Raw genomic sequence first — 23618 nt, 5'->3', positions numbered from 1 at the left:
AGGTGGTGTGAGCTCTAGTTAATGTTTGTAAAGTGAAGTACTGTGAGAGCCCCAGAAGAAAAGTGCTTTAGAACTGCCCAGTGACTGGGGAAGGGGTGGGGGAAATAAATCTACTTTTAAAGAGGTGGGAGGAGCAATAACTATTTTGTCAGGCCTGGAAGCCGGAGTCCCATTTTGTGTTAGAGTGAAATGTCTTTGTATTTATGTAGTTTGCCTGCTGGTTTATTTCACGGAATTTCCCTTCAGTACACCTTATTGGGTAATAAAAACATATGGGAATCTGCCTGGTTTCAGTGAACTTGGGATACAATTGTTCAGGCCGAGGCATCAGATGCAATTACTCTGCTCTTCTGTCTCTCCAGATAACAAAGCTTTCTTCGTCATCTCCATGTCCGAAAACGGCGCCCAGATTTATGAATTGGTGGCACAGACTGTTTCTGAAAAGACTGTGTAAGTGATGGGCTTGGTTACCTCTGATGTGGTGGAGAGAGGAAATCTTACATCTGAGTAGTAGTTTTACTCTAGAGGGGCTTGTGGATGTGTGTGAGCTGAGCTCAAGATAATGAGCTAATGAATGAAAACTGTCACCTGTCACCCCATTGGGAATTTTCCTTAATTCTTAAGAACAACAATAATAACTCTTTGCCAGCTCAGGCTGTTTCTAGAGATTTTCCCGGTTATGTCTCGTCTCTCCCTCCTAGCCCTTCTCTTGCCTTACAAGTACTACTTTTTAAAAAAAAGTCTTGGTGAGTTGGGGCTAATGAGACCCACGTGGTTTAACTGTCAGATGAATCAATGACGTAGTCCTGCATCTCTGTGCAAAGTGCTAGAACCTACCATCTGTCCTGGGTACCCTCAGGATTCTGGAACATGTTACAGAGTGGCAGGAAACTCAAAAGCACTATAGTTGATGATTTCAAGTCCCTGTCTGAACTATTCTTCATTGTGCCTTAGATAAGAGTGCTTTGCCTCTGAACCGTGAACACCTCAGGGTGTGGCTTTGTTTGTATGGTATTTTGTACACATTGCATAGTGCCATGTGCATCAGCACTTGTGTAATATAAAATGCATCGTCAATGGTAAAATCCAGTATTGCTAGCTTTGGCACAAAGGTAGTGGTACAAACTGCTCGTGTGCATGAAAGTTGGAAATCAGCTGCATCAATAACATTCCGGTACCCCCATATTATGTCTTGTAACCATTGTAGTTCAGGAAAATACTGCCCTGGAAGACTTGATGGCTTCTTGGTGGTTGGTAATGAGATTATGTGCATTCTGTCACTATGTTAGGGATTTGAAACTGACCCTTCATCTCCAGTAAGCAAAACTTGCCATACAGTGGGTGAGTGGCCTGTGTTATGTGAGATTAGCTGGTGGATCTCACCCAAGTTCATTGTGGACAGGTGTTACAACATATGAAATACCAGAAATTTTGGCAGTAACTGGACACTGTTATCTGCTACCTCCGCACAGAGGGCAGAGGATTGACGGAGCCCTGGGGTGAACTCACCCCTGCCCCCTAGAGAAAATCATCCAGAACTGAGCTTATAAATGGTGCATGTAGAGAGGTGGTTTTCGCTGCTACTGTCTGTGCTGTTCTTGCTCTTTGGCAATAGAGAGAATTTCAGTTCCCAGGATTGTCAGTCTGGCATCCCTTAACGAGCACTGCAATTCCCTTTAAAGGTAAAACATTAATTAGAAATTTTAAATGTTCAGTGTGGACAAAGAAATTGGTGGGCTCTTCCCTCAAGTGAGGTGCAGTTATGATAACAAAGGCTTCTTTGGAGTCACCAAGTTTTTGTTCATTGTGTTGGCATCTGGAATGGAATATTAAATCTGAAGTGCAGAAAGTAGAGCTGCCTTTCAGGAATGTGTGTTCAGTGCATTTTCAGCTTTTAAAAAAAAGGCTGAAGGCAAAGCTTGCTTCTAGGGCTACATTCATAGAACGGGTTTCATTCCAATAGAAATCCTGCAGTAACAAACCACATTCAGACTGCAGGAATCCCTCCCCCAGACTTTTACTGTATTTTGTTACCTTGAGAATTTTATGGAAAAAATAAAATCTCTTTTCTGATGTTCTGTGTAAAATGACAAAATCCCAGGAACCCACAATTCACTGAGGAATAGATTGGCTTCAGGCCATTGCATACAATGCTGTACTTCTGGCTTCATTTTCATTGTTGGATTGAATCTCCCACTTCTGCATCCGTATGGTTTCTGCTGAGGTTGGTGCATTTGTTTTCCAGGGCTGGAGCGTCTGCTTTAACTATGGTGACCACACCAGATACCTGTGGAATTCAGCTCACTGCCACAAGATGTTGAGGCAAACAATGTAGCAGGATTTAAAAAAATGTATTAGTTGGGTTAAAAAACCTTACGTGCAATAGCATCCTTTCATGCTTCAAGTGTGTTGTGTCTCTCACTTTTTGGCCTCTTGCAGATGGCAGGACCTGATAGCTCGGATGGCAGGGACAGTAAAAGTCGAGGCATCTAAAAGGCCGATTCCATTACCACAATCAGGACCTGGCGAGTAAGTAAAAATCACTTTTGGCTTTGGTTTTCTAGTGGCTTTTGTCCATTCCTGAAGGGGATCACCAAAACACTGAGACTGTTAGAGTGGTAGGAATGCATGGGATTCACAGAATTTGGTCCTTTTCCCCCTTCCTGCAGCGAAGAGCGTGAGGAAGAGGAGCAGCAGAAGCTGAAAGAAGAACAGCATGATATCCCTGCCAGCGGTATGCAGAGTCCAGGTAACAGCGTAAGCTAGTGTGCTGGACACAGTATAAGAGTGATAGGCTTTGTCTTTGACATTAAAGGGATCTTTCTGCAGCAGTGAAAGTTAGTGTGTGTGTATTTTTCTTTTCCCCTTGGCTCAGAAAAGCCTTCAGACTACAGGCCCTGTGTCAGGGTGAAACTCAGTCTGTAGAGGTATACCCGCTAGTCTTTCCCAGCTACTCTTAAACTGCAGGAAAAGGAGATTTTGCAGAGGTTGAACTTCTTAAAAATAAGAGCCCATTCGACAGATAGGCATCCTCAAATTGTCCTTGTGAAAGACCGCAGTGCAGTTTAGTTTTTCACCCTATGGGTAGTTTTAGAATATGTAGTGGGGCATCTAACTTGATTATGTCTCTTCTGTTGGCTAGATAAAGATTTAGGACTTGAGTCTCCCTTGATGCTGAAGGCACAGTCTCCTTCAGCAGTCATGGCTGAGAAATCCAAGGTAGAAGATCTTCTTGGGACTAGAAGACATTTTGAGAAAGAGCAACGGGCAGAATTAGCTCTCAGAGAAGAATCCTCTGCACACTATGGACTGCCAGTCCCTTTCCAGATCTCAGGAGAGCGGTGGGCATTAGATGCACTAAGAAACTGTAAGTAACTATGATGCTATGACAGAAGTGGTCCTGATCAGTCTTGATTTGGATCTGGGAAATTTCAGGTGGACAAGTTGACCCCTTGGGCTAAAATAGTATTTTCTGTCTGTCCATAGTAGAAGCTCTTATGTTCACATCTGGGCTGTAAGGCAGAATGGGCTAGAAATCAGGAACTCCTGAGCTTGTTATATTGCAAGCAAGTTATAATGTGAGCAAGTCCTCCTCTGCCTTTGTGTGTCCATCTCAGACTGGAATAATACTCATTTTATGAGGAGTTCTTCATTCTTGTCCATGAAGTGTTTTGGGGAGGTGGAGTAACACTTTGTGCATGATATGCAAAGTATTATTGTTTCAGGCACACAGGGTTTTTTTAATATATGCAACATACAGTTAACCAGTGGGACTGATTGCCACAAGATACTATCTAGGCCACCATTTTTCAGCAGTATTTAGAAAGGGTTTGTATATTTATTTGGATAACAAGAACACCTAGAGTTAAAATTAGTAAGGTTTGGGGGGGAAAAGGAACAGTGTGGAAGTGATGTAGAACCTTAGGCTGTAAACCAACCTCTAGCTGAGGCATTTAGGAAGAACTTCCCCTTTGAGCAAGTTATTCCATATTTTCTCACTTGAAGATATCTTGCACCTTCCTCTGAAGTGTGATACTGGCCTGTATCAGAGCCAGGACTAATAGTGACAACTGATCTGATCCAGTACGGTCATTTGTATGTTCCTAAATATGATCTCACAGCTACTTTACTGATGTTCCGGTGGCACACAAACGTGCTTCCTTGGTAACTCTGAGGTGAATGTGGTGCCTCTAAACAAAACTGAACTGTGCTACTGGGAGTGGTCTATATCACTTCTTTATTGGCCCTCTTAGCTCAAGGCATGAGTTCCTTGCCTCTATACAGGTCTCTTCAGTCTAACAGGTTATCCTGTTATCCTGGGTCTTTTGATCCATATTGTATCAGATTTTTATAGAATTCAAAGCATTGTTCTAGGTCTAGGTGCTTTCAAGTATTTCTAGTTCTTGGGCTCTTAAGATTGTTAATGGAAGCTCATTCTAGAGGGGGGTGGATGTCGCTTTACATAGCATCAGTGATCTCTCCTGACTGCTAAGATTTATGAGATGCCCTCTAGCAATAGTAATGGGTCACTTCATGTTGCTGCAAGTGTCTTCCATTCAACCGGGTGGCTGCTTTGTTTTAGGAACTGATAACACCCACAGTTTGAGAAATGCTATGCAAGTGTCAACTTATAGTTACGTGAAGCGCTTGGACTGCATTATACCTGCTTGTTCTTAAGTAGTGGTGTTTAAGTAGTTTGAGTGAGAACTAAAGCATCATAGGACAAAGACCAAATAAGAATCTCCCATATAATTTAAAGATTCTGAATATTTGTATGAACTTGTAGGGGGAGTTTGCATCCCAACATTTAGAACAAGAAGGTTGTGCCATGAAAAGGTAATTTCCCTTGAATCTGCAATAGGATCTTGGCTTCAGCCTGTGATGTTAATGTTCCGATAAGTTGAACATTCCCAATACACATTTAACCTCAGATTGGGAGTAGGGGTGGCACGCTCAGCATTATGTAGCAGTTGAGACTGGAAATCAGGGGATTTGGATTATCCTCATGACTGCCACTGACTTGATGGGTGATTTAGCTAAGCTACTAACCAGTCTGTGCCTTAGTTTCCCCGTGAGTAAATTGAGGATAATACTACAGTACTTACTCACCTTTGTGAAATGATTTGATATCCTGTGATATAAGGCACAAAGTAATAAAACAGTGCTCCAACCATTTCTTTGTAGCTCTCTCCCCGCCTTTGCAACAGAAACAGTGAGAGAGCTGGTCATAGTGAACCCTTTCAGAAAGAGGTATCATACCACGGTCTCATTGAGTGTACAATGGAGACGACTTATACAGTTCAGTGAATGTTCCATGTTTCCTTTCCTTTCAGTGGGCTTGCTGAAGCAGTTGTTGGTGCAGCAGCTGGGCATGTCTGAGAAGGGGACCCTTGAAGAATGGCGATGTTTACCCAGGTATACGACCATTTCCCAGGGGGCCCAGGCAGAGAGTGGTATCCAGCATGGACTACAGCATTCTGACGACAAGATGCACCAGCTTGGAACAGATCAGATGCCTCCCGGAACAGGAACTAGTGAAGCTGCAGCTTGTTATGGCCTCCGGACTTCAACTGAGTTTCCAACTCCGCAGGATGCTGTGCAGCTGGGATCTAGAGACACCAGGTCTACTAACAATTTAGTAATGGACCATGTGAACATGAACCTGGAGACCCCTACCCCGGAGCTGGAAGAGGTGGGTGCTGATGACAGTGGAGAGCACTTCTTTGATGCTCGTGACGCCCACAGCGATGAGAATCCATTGGAAGGTGAAGTAATGGAGAGGAAAGAAGATGAGGAGGTGCACTTACGGATCTCAGGTGAGCTTATCGCATTTTACACAGTACGTTGAGTTATGGCCAGCTCAGTTCAAATGCCAGAGACTTGATTGCGTTCAGAGACCAGAAATGAATAGGAAATATGTGACTAAAAAGAAACACAATTGTTCTTTCCTGGTGGAATCTCCCTTGCTGACTCAGTACAGGACACTTCACACATAGTTCTTCTGGTCTTTAGAAGTCTTTTTAGCTTTGGACATATCAAAATAGCTAGTCCTCTACACTTCAAAAGTGATGTACAGACATGAACTAAATTATTACCTCAACACCCTGAAGGATGGCTGATTAAAAGAGAAACTGAGATACTGCTAAGTTAATAGCCTATCATAGACTGCAGCTGAAGAAATTAAGAATGCCTGGCTCTAGCCCAGGTGCATCAGAAGGGAGCGGTTTCTATTAGCCTGTGTAGAGCATTGATGTACCAAGGACCTCTCCAAAGCTGTGTTCTCCCGGTCTCCCACTTCAGACTCCCAGCAAGTGGTGGTGCATAACTCCTCTCCCAAAAGTCTGTAAACATATTCTTGTTTCCCATTATCAACCCTCCGTCTCTCTCCAGAACACCATGGGGACTTGACTGCATACCCAAACTTAAGATATAACCTTCTCCTTGAATATATCACTTCCTGAAATATCTTTCCACCGTACGCCCAAAGTACTGACTCTGCTACATTCTACACAGCAACTGGGGATGTAATTTGTAATCTAGGTAACTCTCTACAAATAGCAGTGAGGACACAGATGTGCAAGTGTCAGCATAGGCTTGCAAATGTTTATGTACCTGGGGGATCAGCCTGCCTTGTATAACTCTCTCCTGAGGCCCATGCCGCTGTGTCTTCACTGCTGTTTATAGTGAGTTAGCTTAAAGCGATCACGGGACTGTCTACACAAGCTGCAGATTACACCCCTGGTTGTATAGAAATAGCCTATAAGGCATGATTATATGTATACAGAGAACCTTCTGGATCACCTACAGAAATCATCAATGGACTAGAACGTCTCCATTATCTGTCCCCTCTTGAGACAAAATATTTTGTTTCCAAAGAATATAAGAATGATGATTTGGTGCTCTACAATGAGTCTCAACAATGCAACATGTACAGTGTTGTCACTTTCAATGTGTGACCCCTGGGGATAACTGTGCAGGGGGGATTTTACAGTCATGTGAGACGTGCCACTCTATGGCCACTGTTCTTGTTTTTTCTTGCTTGAGCTTCAAAAAGGAGCTTTATCCAGTCTGGCTTTGCTTGGTAATAGTCTCCACAGAGTCCTTGTCGCCAGGTCTGAAGCTCTTAAAAGCTTTTCTTGTTTATGTATCAATATATAAAGTAATGGTTTCCTGAGCGGCACCTTGAAACAGATCTTTTTTAGGCATGCGGAGAGGTTGTACGCATTTGAGTCTGACTAGAAGGGTAGTCCAAGATGGTAGCTGCATGTGCTTTCCTGGAGCTTTGCAGGTTCTGTGAGAGGTGGCCTTGTGATCCTGCTGTGCATCTGAAGTAGTGGTGCTGTACTTTATGAATTAAGATGGAATTAATCTGTCATGTGCATGCTGGAGTGCAAGTAGCTGTCAGACTTGGAACGCCTTATCCATTACTATACTTCATTTAAAAATTGGACTTTGTGTGATGAACTTGTTTCTGACTGGCTGAATGATGCCATCCAGTCATATATTGAATATCATATTCCCTTCTTTTCTGTGTTGTTAAAGCACTTTAAATTTAAAGTGAACCAACAGCTTAAAAAATTTAACGTATTTTTCGCTTCTTGTACAGTTCCCTTTTTGCTTAGCTAAGCAGGGACTTTAAAACTAGATAGACCCATTCTGGTCAATTTCTATTTTTGGTTTTCATGCACTAGCATAGCTGCAACGCTGCAGAGAAATTAAGGACAAAATTCCAGTGGCACATGCAAATCGTTAAAATAATTAAGAACATAAGATTGGTCATACTAGATCAAACCAGTGGTCCATCTAGTCCAGTAGCCTGGCTTCCAGCAGCAGCTGGAGCCAGATGCTTCAGAGGAATTAAACAGAACAGGGTAATTAATCAAGTGATCCATCTCCTGTTGTCCAGTCCCAGCTTCTAGCAGCCAAATGTTTGGGGACACCTGGAGCATGCATCCCTTTATCCCTGACCATCTTGGCTAGTAGCCATTGATGGACCTATCCTCCTTGAATGTCTAATTTTTTTTTTTTTGAACCAAGTTATACTTTTAACCTTTTAATAACACCCCTTGGCAATGAGTCCCACAGGTTTACTGTGTGGTTTTTTTTGTTTTGTTTTTTTTAAACTGCTGCTGCTTCTTCGAGTGCTTGCTCATATCCATTCCAAGTAGGTGCGCGCGCGCCGCGTGCACGTTCATTGGAAGAATTTTCCCCTAGTAACACCCGGCGGGTGTGGCGCCCTTGCGGCACTGCATATATACCCCTGCCGACCCGGCGCGCGCGCACACCTACTTGGAATGGATGAGCAACACATCTCAAAGAACAACAGTTACAAAGGTGAGTAACCGTCTTTTCTGAATTTCATTGGGTGACTGACCCTTGGTTTGTGTTATGTGACGAGGTAAATAACATGTCCTTACTCTCACTCTCTCGCTTCAGCTTTCATGATTTTATAGATCTCTATCATACCCCCTTTGGTCGTCTTTTCCAAGCTGAACTATCCAGGTTTTTAAACCTCTCCTCCTATGGAAGCTGTTCTATACCCAAATTTTTTTTTTTTAGCCTTGTATTAGAATTGGAAAAGATACAGAGATCTTCTTTGAGATGGGGCAGCCAGAACTGCATGTGGTATTCAAGGTGTGGGCATACCATGGGCTTTTATGTAGTGGCATTATGATATTTACTGTTTTCTCTTTTTCCTAATGGTTCCTAACACTGTTAGCCTTTTTGACTGCTAATGCATATTGAACAGATGCTTTCAGAGAACTATCCACAACGGTTCTGTGATCTCTTGAGTGGTAACAGCTAATTTAGACTCTATCATTTTGTATGGCTAGTTGGGATTATATTTCCTAGCATGCATTACTTTGTGTATCTGTGTTGAATTTCATCTGCCATTTTGTTGGCCAGTCACCCAGTTCTGTGAGATCACTTGATAAGTCCAAGGCTGACTGTGAAGAGTTAACTATCTTGAATAATGTCGTATCATCTGCAAACTTGGCCATCTCACTGTTGAGCCCTTTTTCTGATCGTTGATGAATATGTTGAAAAGCACAGGTCCTGGTATAGAGCCTTGGCAGACTCTGCTATTTACCTCTCGCCATTGTGAAAACTGACCATTTATTCCTGCGCTTTGTTTCCCATCTTTTAACCAGTTACTTGTCCATGAGAGAACCTTCCCTCTAATCCCATGGCTCCTTCCTTTGCTTAAGAGCGTTGGTGAGGGATCCTACCAAAGGCTTTCTGAAAGTCCAGGCACATTATATCCAATCGATCCATGTTTGTTGACCCTCCCTTAAAAATTCAGATTGATGTGGCATGATTTCCCTTTACAAAAGGTGTTGACTCTTCCCTCAATAAATTGTGTTCATCTATATGTCTGATAATATTGTTCTTTATTATAGTTTCAATTAATTTGTCTGATGCTGAAGTCAGGCTTATTGGCTTGTAATAGCCACAGTCAACTCCGGAGCCTTTTTTTTAAAAATGGGTGTCGCATTATTTCTATGAATACTGCATATTTTATAGAACCTTCTATTAGCAATCTAAATTTGAGTATAACCTAGCAAAAATCTCCGAAACTGAATAGCGAATTCCAATTAGACACCCAGCAGTATGATTGGTGGCTAGCCTGGATTCCATTGTAATAATTAGTAGCATGCACATGAATATTTTTAAGATACCCTCTCATGAGAGAAACACAGAACAAGAGACAGAAAAACCCTATTGGATTATCTAATCCTGTGCTGCTCAAACAGCAGACCCTACGTACGCCTCTAGTGTTCCCCATTCAGAACCAATCTAGTCCAAACCAGTTGAAGGTGGGATCTGCAAGGTATCCTCTGCTGCTTTATCTAGTCAGTTTTAAAACATGACGAGATGAAGCTTTCATCAGTTCAGTTAAATTGTCTCTCTAGTTCAGTGACTCCTTGTGCTTTTATTGACCTGGTGGTGCTAGTACAAAACTTTTCTCTTAACAGGAAATTATTTGATCCTTGATGGATATGGAACTGTGCAGGAGAGCTCTACAGATGAGGATGTGTCCTCTCTAGTTCTACAGTGCACTGCCGGCCACTCGTCTTTGGACTCAGCACACCAGCAGCCAGTTTCCCCGCGAGATGCCCAGTCAGATGAAGGGAGCTCCCCGTTTGCTGAGGAATTTATGGCCTCACGCTGGGGGCCAGTGGACGAATTGTGCTCTGATGCACCGAGTCCCCACTTCTCCGTAGAGTCACGTATCCAAATGATGCAGTACATTCAGAAGATAGAGGCCGACCTTGAACACTTAAAGGTACAACACAGTTTTATTTGAATTATTCAGATTTCACCTTCACTGTTTTGGGGAAAAAAAGCAAGCTTAGGAGAAGAAAGCAAACCAGGTAAAGTACAGGGTTCCTGTACTTTTCCTGGTTTGCTTTCTTCCCCGAATACAAGTGCTTGTGTGATAAGACCTGAGTGTGCGTGTGTGAGTGTATGTGTGTCCTTGGATGATCTCCAGGGAAAGGGACAGGAGAAACCAGATGCTCTATATAAATATGGGCAGATGTTAAAAATATGTAGTTGCAGACAATTTGGAGATGCACACAGTTCTCCAAATTTATGAGAAGTGGAACTTTAATTTGGGGTGTTACAATAAGGCTGCAAAAATTGGGAGTGGGGAGGTGGACCCACCACCTGGGGAATATGCATAACTGACCTGGAAATGTTTACCCAGTTAGCATTTATTGATACTAATGTAAAAAGGGAGTCAAAATCCCCATTGTGCCAATAGTAAGTGTTTCAAACCCACTAATTTCCAAGTCACTTCTTTTGCATTCTGGGGATTCTCTGTCCTATCTTGAGGGTTATTCTTAGGGTATGGCTACACTGGCACTTTACAGCACTGCAACTTTGGCGCTCGGGGGTGTGAAAAAACACTCCCCTGAGCGCTGCAAGATATAGCACTGTAAAACCTCAGTGTAATCAGTGCCACAGCGCTGGGAGCGCGGCTCCCAGCACTGCACGCTACACCCGTAGAGGATGTGGTTTACATGCAGCGCTGGGAGAGCTCTCTCCCAGTGCTGGCGCTCCGACCACACTCACACTTCAAAGCACCGCCGCGGCAGCGCTTTGAAATTTCAAGTGTAGCCATACCCTTAGTCCATCACAGCCACCTCTTCCAAAGAAATGGGGCCTGGAGTACGGTTTGCCAAGAGACCTGTCAGCTCCTTGTGGAAATAGCGGACTTGCTTGCTTAGTTCTAATATAACCAAGATCCAAAAGGAATAAGGAACTGCTCAGACTTTTCCCTGATGGAGGAACTTCTCACCAGTGCTAGTGATGGTTTGAGAGCTGGCAATGGAATGTGTTCAGTAACATGTAATTACAATCCAGTCAGCTCCACTAAAATGTTTCCTATTCTAAGAAAAGAGCTCTCTGGAGGTTCATTAGGAACAGAAATAAAGGGCCACATGGATTTTGTCTTTCAGGAAGTTGAGGAAAATTACACCACTCTCCTTCGCCAAAGGCTGGCTGGCTCAGCCACCACAGACGGGCATTCAGGTATGTGAACACCACCTCATCCCTTTTCCCAGTGCCTCTTTCTAAATGGTAATATGTTAAAATATCATTGAACTCTAGCACCAAGGACAACGAACAAAGCCAGTTATTGATCTTTCAAACAAAAGCCTTGAAAGATGTCATTATAGCTTCAGACTTTTGGAAGCTGCTGGTTCCACAATATCATAAATCTGCTGATCAGGTATTGCCTTCTCTGAGGATGTGTGAAGTTGGAGGCACCTCTCCTTCACTTTGGTTTTCTCCACCACAAGCCCATGAATAAGGTGTTAGGCTTGCCTTTCAAAGGGGTCCGGCTCGGTTTAGGGACTGAAGTCAGATGAATTATGGCTGTTGGCCAGGACGGTGTCCCTAGCCTCGGTTTGCCAGAAGCTGGGGATGGATCACTTGATGATTTCTTGTTCTGTTCATTCCCTCTGGGACACCTGTCATTGGCCACTGTTGGAAGACAGGATACTGGGCAAGATGAACCTTTGCTCTGACCCAGTATGGCCATTCTTAAGAGTTAGATTGTAAGATCTTCTGGGTTAGGCCCCTCTTACTTTTCTGTGTAAAACACCGTGCACGCCATTGACATGGCGTAAAGCAGTCATCACAACTCCCTTTAAATTTGGTTTGAGCAGATTCCTGTGATGCCTGCAGGGGTTTCCTCCAAGTCAACTGTGGCGCACAGTTATCCCCACAAACAGTGCTGTATGAATTGGCTGTGCATTTGGAAGGGCTCATGATGCTCACTTGTCTTGGGGCCTGTTTTTCCCCTACTATCTCTTTCCTTTTCAGACAAAAGTTAGTCACATTTTCCAGAAGTGGCTGAAAACTGGATGAGAGCATCAGCGCCTCCTAGCTTCCATGCGGACTCTGAGACAAGAGCGTTCTGTCTGTGGACCATCCAAGTGCTAACCATGCTCTGGCAGAGTGGGGATGGGATGCTTTCCCTGTGGGGCATCTGCACTAGTTTGTCAGTGAGAGAATCTCTTCCATTCTCTCCTCCACCTCTTGCTACCGGAAAATTGTGTTTTTGATTCAGAACAACAGTGAAAAAACCAAACCAAATGTACAGAGCTTTGGGTGTAGGATATAAAAATGTATTTAGACATTTAAAAAATCAGTGTATTTATTTGACTTCATTCCATGTATCAAAAGCACATTTTAAGTTTTTTTTATTTGCTTTTGTTTTAATTGGGTAGTAACAGTTCTAGCCCTTGGAATCTAGTGCACTCTGGATGCCGCTGCTCCAGAAGCAAAGTTCAAATCAGAGAAGGGAGGGATGTATTTTGTGTGTTGATTTCACTGGATTGGACTCCATGCTCCCTGCTGGCAACCCAGCTGCCACACACAGAGTTACTTGCAAAGGTGTTTTTATGACCTTTGGTGGGAACTGGCTACATTCAACAGCCTGTGAACTGGCTCCATTTGGAGCGATTCGCTGTTGTGTGTAGCTCATGTGCAATGAGAATTCTCCATGCACTAAATAGCCAGGCACTTGAAATTGGGAATCCATTTTTCCCCTTGGCGGTCCCCTTCATTGACTTGGGGTCTCTGACAGGGAGAGGAGAAAGCTGGGTTTAATTTTTTTTCTTGACTTTGTTGGCCTTGATAATTGTCTCCTGTTTTAAAGCGATAAATGATGTTTGGAGCTCCAGCACTTGTGTAGCTGTTCACCAGATGATGCAGGAAAAAATGCAAACCCAGAAATGTGGGGCAGGTGAGGGTATCTCACTGAATCACTACTGAATGAACATTGGCTGCCATTTGAGTTAGCTACAGGTATTGCTGATTATAGGGCCAGTAAATGCTAGTACCTGCAGGTATGTCTTGCTGAGTTTCATAGGGGGGCATGTTTTGGGGGTTTTTTGCACTGATTGTACCAAAGTGCTCTCAGATAGGTGCATTGCAGAGAAGGCAGAACTTCTGGAACCAGACCCAGTTCTCTAGCACTTCCCATAGGCCAGTTCAAACAATTTTCTGTTGGACTTCATTCCAGACTGACCCTGCAAAATGCAAGCTCGTAACAGAACTAGCCCTGGACACTCCAGACTGCTTATTGATAAGTGCCTGCTCTGAAATGGGTGCTAGGATGGGCACTACCTGCTAGGGGACAGTTGGTTCAGGACGTTCTCAGTCTCTCAAATTTCCGGAATCACAAACTGCTAATTTAAAGTGTGTGACACATTCTTTCTGCAGGTACCCAAGATATAGACTTTTACCATGGAATTGAATAAAGTACCAAACCAGTAAATCCTCTTTGCCTCTTAAAAAAAATGTGCATTACTGCATGGACCATGATGTGTGAAGAGTATCTTTGGTCAGTAGAAAGGTTGTTCTCCCTGCTCCATTTTCCCTGTTGCTAATGACAGAGGATCAAAATTGCTTTTCCACTCCTGTGATGCAAAAGCCAGTTCTTGTCCTTTTCCTCAATAATAATAATAATAATTTTAAAAAAAGCATATTCAGTTTGTTGTAGGTTGAACAGAGATGACTTTGGATCCACTTTACAAGTTGAGGCCATTGGAGAGCAGGGAGGATTCTCTTGTAGAAGCCAAATGCATGGAGCACTTCACCAGCAGGATCCCCACGTTCCCAATGCAAGCCCAAATGTTCCCTGGTAGACTGGCAGTGGCATCTCACTGTGTTTCAGTATTCTCCTGTGTTTCACCTGTATGAACACATGATCGGCATCAGTTAAGAGCTTCCAGTGTCAGACGAGCAGAGCTCTGCACCCAGCCCCAGCCATATGGTTCTGTTAGCTTTAAACATCTAGACTTGCTCTAATGAACCCAGAAATTAAACTGTTGTCACAAATGATGCCTGAAGCTGTGTGGAGTCTCCCTTTTATCTACTCATGCCACAAAGGTATCTTGGTCCATGGCCAAGTTTAGTTTTTGACACCCGTATCATTTTATAGCTACTGTTTCTTCCCCCTTAGTCTCTACTCTTTATGAGCAAGGTGTCTCTCTCTTCCAGGGATGGTTGGAAGAGCTGAGTTTCCTGCTGCATGAATTGGAGCAGTTGCTATAGCCCTACCACACTAGCCTTGATAACCCGTTTCCAGAGCTGCCTAAGCCGTGCTTGAGCGTAGATCCCTCCCTACTTTGGGCTGCATTTAATAAACAGAGTTCAGACCCGTTGTCCAAATGCAGGTTCAAAGCCCAGTGGAGATGATGGGGTCTAGGAGAGAGTCATGGCCAAAGCTCTTTGCCATTGTGACTCCTGAGGTCTCTCCAGCCTCCTTACTAGATGCAGGAAGCCTAATGTTCATGGTGAGAAGCATGCTGCATAAGCAGCGGCGAGATGAGTATGTAATGATGGCCTAGTGGGGAATGGTCTGCAGTTCCATGTCCTGGCTTGTCTGACTCCTCTGCCTTATGTGCGCTAGCATTTGGGTGGAAATCTCCCACCACTCTTACTGTCAGTGCAGCTCCACCAAAGGTGGTGGTGGTGGAAGGGCCAGTGAAGGTAGAGATTGACCTTAGTGTGTCATCTAGACTTGCACTCAGGTTACCACTCCTGGGGCTGCAGGGGTGGGAGAATTCCCCTAAAATACTAACTTAGCCATAGCCTTTAGTCCAGAGGGAAGTGGGATGGGATGTTGTCTCTGCAACCTCTCCAGATGTATAAGGGGAAATGTTGACTGTCCCATTCTCAGCTGTGGTAGTGGGGGTGACACATGAATCTGTGGAATGATTTGGCTGGTAGGAGTGGCATAGAAGAGATGGGTATCTTCTTGAGCTAGCAAAGCAAGGTACACTATGGAGACCCACCTTTATGGGAGGTGAAATGATGTGCTTCATTGTGTTTTGGTCCTACTCGTTTTTCCTTAGTGATCAATCTCATGTTAAGGGCATTATTCCTGGGTGAGGGATAAGGGATCCTTCATTTCCCCAGCACCGTGACCTGAAATCACTGGGATTCCATTTCACTCCCTAGCACACCTACTGTATCACAGACCCCAGGCATGGTTCATTTTGAAGGGGGGGGGTGGGGGCTGACGTTCAAATGCACTTTTCAGTTTTCTCATTTTTATTTGCTTCAGTAGCCATGTGTTATCCCTTCTGTAAATTCCAGTTTCCAGTCCAGTGCGAGATGACCTGGCCTGTGATTGTATGTTCCCTTGTTCAGATTGGACAGCAGGGCACTGTGTTCTCTGATATGATTCTGTTTTTTCCTAAATAAAAAGATGACCCGGGGTTTCTCATCTTGAGAGTGAGGAAAGATTGCTACAATGCACTCTGCGGTCCCTTCTGAGAAGTGTGTTCATCTGGTGTTTTGGGATTTAGTTCATAGGGCTAGAAAGAATTGGGTTGTGTGGGTTTGTAACAGAGTGTCTTGTCCCACAAAAAGGGGAGTGATGCAGATGGCAATAGTATTTAGGCCGCATTTGCTCAGGTTTCTCTATCTTGCTTTCTCTGTAGGGAGAGGAGACTAAAACATCTGAGGGGCAGGATCAGAAAGGAGGATCAGGTGTGAAAATCCAAGGGCCTGAGTAGCCTAGATGCCCTGGTCAGCTTTTACACCACATCCTTGTGCCTAGATCCATTGTTTCCAATAGAAACGCAACATCTATAAAACGTAGATACTCACTGACTCTTACAAAAACTGTGCCCCTTTGGCTGGAAAAAGTGTGTGTTAACTGTGTAGGTGATCCTTGATTAGAGTCTCAGTGCTGACGGTAAATAATATTGCCTTTGCCCCCTGGGCTCCCCCAAGAAATCCCTTTTCTTTTCCAGGTTCCAACTGACAAGCAGATGTACTGCAAAAGGGATACTACACCCAACACACTGTTTTAATTTTGAATTGTCTTTTGGAACTCTCTTCCTACTAGAATATTTTTATTTTCTTTGTACACCATACAATCATGTACTCTTAACAGAGATTTACTTTAAAGAGAAGAAGGAAAAAAATCTGGAAATATTCTTTAAAAAAAATACAAAAATATCTTTATTAATCTTGTATTTTTACTGATCATGTTTGAATGTCTAAGAAAAGACTCTATTGTTCTAATTATCCAGATGTATGTTTGTAAAATAGCTCTTTTATGACTTAGTGGATAAGGTTGTATGTTTCTGGAATTAAATATTGGTCATTTTAAAAGTGTTTCTGTTTTCAGGAGCTGGGAAATAGAAAATTTAAGCATTCAAATATCATTAAATAAGCTTAAAGGAACCAAGTCCTTAACTGGCTACTTTTTGTTTGGGTTTTTTTATTGCCTGGGGCTTGGCAGGACAAACTGTTCCAAAGAGAGAACTTGATGGACAGTGGAAGCTTTTATTTGATACAAATAACCTAGCAGAGTTCATTGATGCAATTGCTTGGAGTGGATCCTTTCTCATAGTTAACACTATTGTTCTTATTGATTAGTAGTTCTTCCCTGCAGAGCCCCCTGTTGGTATCTGTGACAGTTTAGACCTTCTGCTCCAGCTAACGTATGCTTAGACATGGTGTGCATCCTTGCCACCTGGAGAAGGGTATGTCACTATTCTGGTAAGAGGGAATGCTTTCAAAGCCTAGTCATGCAACAAGTCTGACTTGGCTCTCTAGTTGCAGACACAGTGTCCTTCTCTCCCACCAAGTTGCCAGCGTGCCTACTCCATGCAGGAGGTGTCGTTGCTGGTTCCATAGAAATAAGTGTGAATTCCATAGAAAAGGTGAATTACTTTCTCGTGTTCAGTGCATTCACCTTCACTCCTGACCCATTCTTTATCTCACCTTCACTCTAAGCCTGTAAACAATATAGTGTAAGTAATATTTCCAGAAAGCAAATTCTCTCTCCAAATAGATCTTTTCTCCGCCTCTGCCATCAGTGTACTTGATTTCGTATATTTTCTCCTGATGTCTGTGGTCAAAGATCCTTTATTAACATGGGCCTGATCCAACCCCCTTGGAAGCGTATAAGAATCCTTCCATTAAGTCCCATGGGCTTTCAATCAGATCCTATAACTTTTTTAGAATTGGTAAGAGATTAAAATATCATGGAAACAGGGTGTAGTGTACATGAAGGTGCAAACTTTTCAGTTCTCAGTTGCCTGTCTGTGGTATCTGTAACACACTCCTCACTTTGTAAATGTTACATAATGCCAGTAAGATCAGTTGATTCTCTCCCCCTTTTCAGAGCATATGGTTAGATTGGGGTTTTTTGCTTGTGTCCCACTTTGCTGTTAGATGAACTCAGTTTGGTATGAATGCCTCACAGCTTTTTACTAGCAACACACTCTTTTTGTTCTCCACATTTCCTAACCCTTAACACTCTTTTCTCGCTTGACACTTACTGCCCTTGAATCCCTGACCCCATATATAAGTACCCCCTGCTGATAGTGACCGATATTCCAACCCCATTCTGCATTTGTGTGCCATTTATGACTGGGTGTCTGTACCCCACACAGTTCCTGATAAGACTTAAAACACCAACTTGCTGTTAAGTGAAATATTTCTGTTCGTTCCAGTGAATTCCTGTCTCGGAGCCTTTAAAATTGCCTGAAGCTTTAATGGAGGGAATATACCATTATTCTCAGTGTGTCTTGATAAAGCAATGGAGACGACATTGAGAACAGTCCTGTATCAGGTGGGGTTGGACGAGATAATCTAACAGGTCTTTCCTTTCTTTTCTGAGATTCCCCTGAAACATTTTCTAAATATGTACTAGATGCTAGTGATTTTTTTAAATACTCTTGTTTGCAGTACCTATTGAATGCTCAGGCTTGTCCTAAAACCTGTCAGGGCGCCCCTCCCACCCAATGTTGGTTACCCCGTGGTCAGGAAGTGTCTTTAATGTGCTTGTGCTTGTCCATCCTTTGTCTGTGGTTCTTCACTCCTGTGGGCTGAGTGTGGCGGTCTCAAGACCAGGTCCACACGCTTGCTCGTATGGTCTAATGGGGCAGAAGTAGTAAAGTGAGTCGTGTGATGCCCAGGCAAAGGGAAGCATTTGACATAGGAAATTAACCACTCTCTTCTACGCAAGTAGCACTGTCCTAGGTACACTTGGAGCCATGCCCCTTCCATTTGCTTTCTTCAGCGTTAAGGCCAGGAATATCCCTACATGGTGCTGGTCTTACACAGCCCAAAGCCAGAATTCTTTGTTGTGGAAGTCAAACAATTGGACTTTTAAGCCACAAAAATAATGCTGCACCTCAATCTGTAAACTGCTGAATTACAATTCTAAGTGATCTATTAGTATTGCTGCTCACTTCTGTAAGATGCCGATGACCATCAACTGTGTTTGCGGGAGTGAATGGGCACAAGATAACTTGCAGTGGAAGTTTAGCCTTCACACTGAATTTTGGTTAGGAGTGCAGCCCCATTGTATTACTTGACTGGAAAGTTCTTGTTTTTCACCACTTCCTTCCCTGTGTCACAAATAGCAACTTCATAACACTTCAGACACATGGACTTTCTGGTTCATTTATTCTGTTTTGACAGTGAATTTAGACCAGTCGGTTTAACTTACAATTTGTAGTTACTTACACAGTCGGATACTCATGCATTTAACACATAACGAGGTTTCTAGCACCACAGCAGGATGTGCAAGTCCAGCCAGAACCATTCCCCAGTGCAATTAAATGCTTGGGGGTTTTATTTAGAAACGTCCTTATTTTTTAACCAAAGTCTAAATGTTTGAGCATAAAATACTCTGACAGCAAGAGGCGTTTTAACAAGATGCTGTAGTTAAAGAATCTGGCAGTATATTCATTATAAAAGAGTTTGGGACTATTTTCCCCCCTTATGCACATACGTATGAGCACTTGAGCTGTCTTGCTGAAAGGCTGAAGCTTTATACAAAGTCTGTCAAACTGTTTCTCAGGTGGCTATAAAACTCCATTAGGCCAGACATTACTGCTTGTTTGATTCCCCCAAAGTGACTCATCTGTTGAATCTTTGCTATTTTGTTTTAAACTTAGCCCTTCATGGAAGAAGTCAGACTTGTTGTTCAGAAGTCTTTTTAAAATGGAACACTAACAAAACCAGCGGGGCGTATAAAAAGCTGTTGTGTTGCTGGATAGACAGACTCCCACCGAGTGGGGCTCGAGCTAGCATGCTAAAAATAGCGGTGTGGGTGGTAATGCAGCTCCAGTGGAGACTCAAGCTAGCCACCTGAGCTCGGAGCCAGGGGCTTGGGTGGGCTTGAGAGCCTGAGCTCCTGACTAAGCTGTACTGTCCACATTGCTATTTTTTTAGCACGTTGACTCAAGGCCCAGTAGTATGAATCCGTCTGCCCAGGGCTGTGAGGCACGCTCCTAGCTGAGGTGTAGAAGTAACCTAGGCTGACGAGAACAATTATTTTTCCCTTCCGGCCTCTGCATTGTTTTCCTCCCTAGACTCTTCCCCATGAGTTTGAAGTTTCCTCTTGTTGTTTGATTGTCCTTAATTCTTCACAAGTTGGGGGACATAAGGTACGTCAGCACTGCAGTCCGAGGTGCTGTTCGCAGTTCGGGTGGACATAGCAGTGCTAGTTTGACCTGTGCTAGCATGGATAAAATTAGCTGCGTAGATGCTTCACCGTGGGCTATATAAGCATGTACACCTCTACCTCGATATAACGCGACCCGATATAATGCGGTAAAGCAGTGCTCCGGGGGAGCGGGGCTGCGCACTCTGGTGGATCAATGCAAGTTCTGTGTAAACTTTCACCTATAATGCAGTAAGATTTTTTTTTGGCTCCCGAGGACAGCATTGCATCAAGGTAGAGGTGTACTTGTATTGGTGACGTGTACTTGAACCTCAAGCCCCTGCATCCACATGGCTGTTTTTAGCTGCGCTAGCATGGATAAATCCCCCCGGGCTCTAATCCCTCATGGGATTGGAGTGTAGACAAACCCTGAAGACATACGGTGACTTTCCCGTGGCGGAAGCCACATTACAGAAGACTGTATCTCTGGGCGTGGAGGTGTTTTAAGTGCTGAATTTTTTTATCGTTATTCAGCAGTAGTTTTTTCCCCTCCTCAAGATCGAATAGAAATTTGAAGGAGAAGCAAAATTTGAACTTGCTATTGAGGGTATTTGGAGATGAATACTGAACGTCTGTGCGAAGATTGGCCCTGGGCCTGTATTTTACTGTGTTATCTGCAGAGGGTGACCTACCTATATTATTTCGTGCTGTCCCTCACCCCACCTTTTGGCTTCCCTGGCATTTGACATGCCACCGATCCAGATAACGAAACTGGAAGAGCCAAGTCTGGTATTTTTTTTTCCAAATTTTGAGTCCTGTTTCTCCCCTTCTGCAATACATCCCTACAGCTCCTTGAGCATTGCTTTATTCTTCTTCGAGTGCTTGCTCATATCCATTGCAGTTAGGTGTGCGCGCGCCGCGTGCACGTTCGTCGGAGAAACTTTTACCCTAGCAACACTCGGTGGGCTGGCAGGTCGCCCCCTGGAGTGGCGCCGGTATGGCGCCTAATATATACCCCTGCCGGCCCGACCGCTCCTCAGTTCCTTCTTACCGCCCGTGTTGGTCGTTGGAACAGTGGAGCGCAGCTTAGCTGATCTCCACCTCCCTAGCAATTCGCTCGTGCTTTAGCTTTTTAGTGTACATAGGTTTTCTCTAGTTTATTAATTACTGTTAGTATAGTTGTAGTTAGTGTATATAGTTTAAAAGGATCGGGGGTTCGCCCCTTCTCCTCCCCCGGCACCGGGGCCCATGCCCGGTTCACCGGGCTTCAAGTCCTGTGCCACCTGCCGTCGACCGATGCCCACAGGAGACCCGCACGACTCCTGTTTAAAGTGCCTCGGCGAGGGCCATCTGTCGGACAAGTGCTGTAATTGTAAGGCGTTCAAGCCCCGGACCAGAAAAGAGCGGGATTCTCGCCTAAAACAACTCTTGATGGAGCCAGCTCTAACTCCTCCATCCTCGGCACCGTCTCTGGCACCGGGAACAAGTGCTTCGTCTGTTCCGGCACGGGCAAAGACGCCTCGGCACCTCCCGTCACCGGCCCAGTCCTCCAGCCGGCGCTGCTCACTCTCCCCGAGGAGCAAGAAACTCAAGGCTCCTGCGGTACCTTCAGTCACACCGCAGTTAGAGCGCAGCTCCAGGTTCGATCGCCCGGCACCGCCAGCTGCCGCGGCACCCGCCTGCTCCTGCACCATCGATTCCGGCCTCTCAGGAGCCGTCGAGTCCGGTGCCGACCAGCTCCCCGGCCCACGCTGTGGTAGAGCTTGTCATACCGTCCACGCCAGAGACCTTCTCCACTGCGCGGGACCTCTTCGCTCTTACAGAGCCTGAGCTGCCTCAACCGCCGGTGCGGGTCATTCAGTCGCTAGGCAAACCTGCTATGGTGTGACCATCGTCTCCGGGCACCAAGGAGCTCCGCCTATCTCGTTCGGGATCCCGTCAACGTTCCCGGCACCGATCACGATCCCGACGCCGCTTGCAGTCCCGGCACCGTTCTCCATCCCGGTGCCGGTCGTACTCGCGGCACCGGACGAGATCCCGGTCCCCGTCATACCGTTGGCACTGCTCCAGATCCCGGCGCCGCCGAGCCTCTCGCAGCTGATCCAGGCATGTCAATGTTCGGCACCGGTCGACCTCCCGGCACCGCGCTGGTCGTAGGTCCCGGTCCTGCTCTCCATACCTCCACGGCTCCCGGTACTGTTCGCCGGCACCGCGCAGGGACAGCTACTATGGACGCCAAGATATGGTCCAGTCTGCTTCAGCTCCCCCGTGGCCATCCTGTCACACGTCCGCCTCCCCCTACGTGGACAGTGCATCCTATGAAGGATCAGACACTCAGGCCCATCAGGACCAGGGGCCCCGGCAGTGGTCCTTTTGGACACCCTGGGCCTACCACCAAGCCCAGGGTGAATCATCAGGGCAATCACACTCGGGTCATTCTGAACACCGGGCACCAGAGGCCACACTCAGTAGACCACCCCCTGCTGATACGGAGACGGGTGCTATACAGGCTCCAGAACAACATGATGTTCCGGAGGCGGAGGTCCACCAGGATGAAGCTTCGGTCCAGGACCCGCTCGTCCCAGGGTTGTCGTCGTCATCTTCCCCGGATGAGGCAGTAACGGGCACATCCTCGTCGGGGCCTCCCCCTATCGATCTGCGGGCGCACCAGGATCTTTTGCGGCACGTAGCCCAAAATATCAGCCTTCCTGTGGAGGAAGTCCCTGAGGTGGAGGACCCAGTGGTCAACATCCTCTCAGCGGAAACGCCTACCAGGGTGGTCCTCCTGTTCATCAGATCTATCCAGGCCAGAGCCGACACCATCTGGCAATCTCCGGTGTCCATTCCACCGACAGCCAGGCGAGTGGAAAGAAAATACATGGTGCCTTCCAAGGGTTACGAATACCTGTATGTGCACCCAGCCCCTTGCTTGTTGGTGGTACAGTCGGTCAACGAGCGAGAGCGCCACGGCCAACAAGCCCCCGCGCCAAAGTCCAGGGAGGCCAAACGCATGGACTTGTTGGGCCGAAAGATTTACTCTGCTGGAGGGCTTCAGCTCCGTGTGGCAAACCAGCAAGCCCTCTTAAGCCGATACTCCTTCAACACCTGGGAGGCGGTCGGCAAATTGACGGAGCTGATCCTGCAAGACTCCCGTCAGGAGTTCACGACCCTCCTCGAGGAGGGGAAAAGGGTTGCGAGAACCTCACTACAAGCCTCGCTGGACTCAGCAGATTTGGCAGCTAGAACGGTCGCCTCTGGCATAGCCATGCGGCGCATATCCTGGTTACAGGTATCCGGCCTACCGCCTGAGTTACAGCACACCATACAGGACTTGCCATTTGATGGATAAGGTCTTTTTTCGCAAAAGACGGATCCCAGACTACAGAGTCTGAAGGATAACCGGGTTATCATGCGCTCACTTGGCATGCATACCCCTCAAACTCAAAGACGGTCGTTCCGCTCTCAACCCCAGCGCCCCTACCCCCCACCTCGTCTGCGACAGGACTTTGGCCGCAGATGTGGTCGTACCAACCGCAGACGGCAATCGGGCCCTCCGCCGGGCAACAATGCCGGTCCGGCCAAGTCATCGGGACCCAAGTCAAATTTTTGAAGGTGCGCCCGAGAGCAGCGTACCAATTCCCTCTCCGGATCCGCTCCAATTTTCCAACCGCCTTTCCTCGTTCCT

General features: G+C 45.4%; 1 protein-coding gene across 6 annotated transcripts in view; it reads left to right on the top strand.

The window, feature by feature from the left end:
* Window positions 1–16720, top strand: part of ARHGEF12 (Rho guanine nucleotide exchange factor 12) — a 97783-nt gene extending 81063 nt beyond the window's left edge. For all 6 annotated transcript variants that reach the window (XM_075073525.1, XM_075073524.1, XM_075073523.1 and 3 more), the window contains 8 exons: window positions 363–450; window positions 2440–2529; window positions 2670–2749; window positions 3143–3367; window positions 5334–5816; window positions 9978–10288; window positions 11466–11538; window positions 12334–16720. In XM_075073525.1, coding sequence (XP_074929626.1) covers window positions 363–450; window positions 2440–2529; window positions 2670–2749; window positions 3143–3367; window positions 5334–5816; window positions 9978–10288; window positions 11466–11538; window positions 12334–12344 — 1361 coding nt within the window. In that variant the 3' untranslated portion in view covers window positions 12345–16720. The remainder of the gene's footprint in view (window positions 1–362; window positions 451–2439; window positions 2530–2669; window positions 2750–3142; window positions 3368–5333; window positions 5817–9977; window positions 10289–11465; window positions 11539–12333) is intronic.
* Window positions 16721–23618: the final 6898 nt, after the last annotated feature.

Source organism: Chelonoidis abingdonii, chromosome 18 (genome assembly GCF_003597395.2).
Source record: "Chelonoidis abingdonii isolate Lonesome George chromosome 18, CheloAbing_2.0, whole genome shotgun sequence".
Lineage (NCBI taxonomy): Eukaryota > Metazoa > Chordata > Testudines > Testudinidae > Chelonoidis > Chelonoidis abingdonii.
The sequence above is the reverse complement of the archived record's forward strand: the minus strand, read 5'-3'. Positions and strand labels throughout refer to the sequence as shown.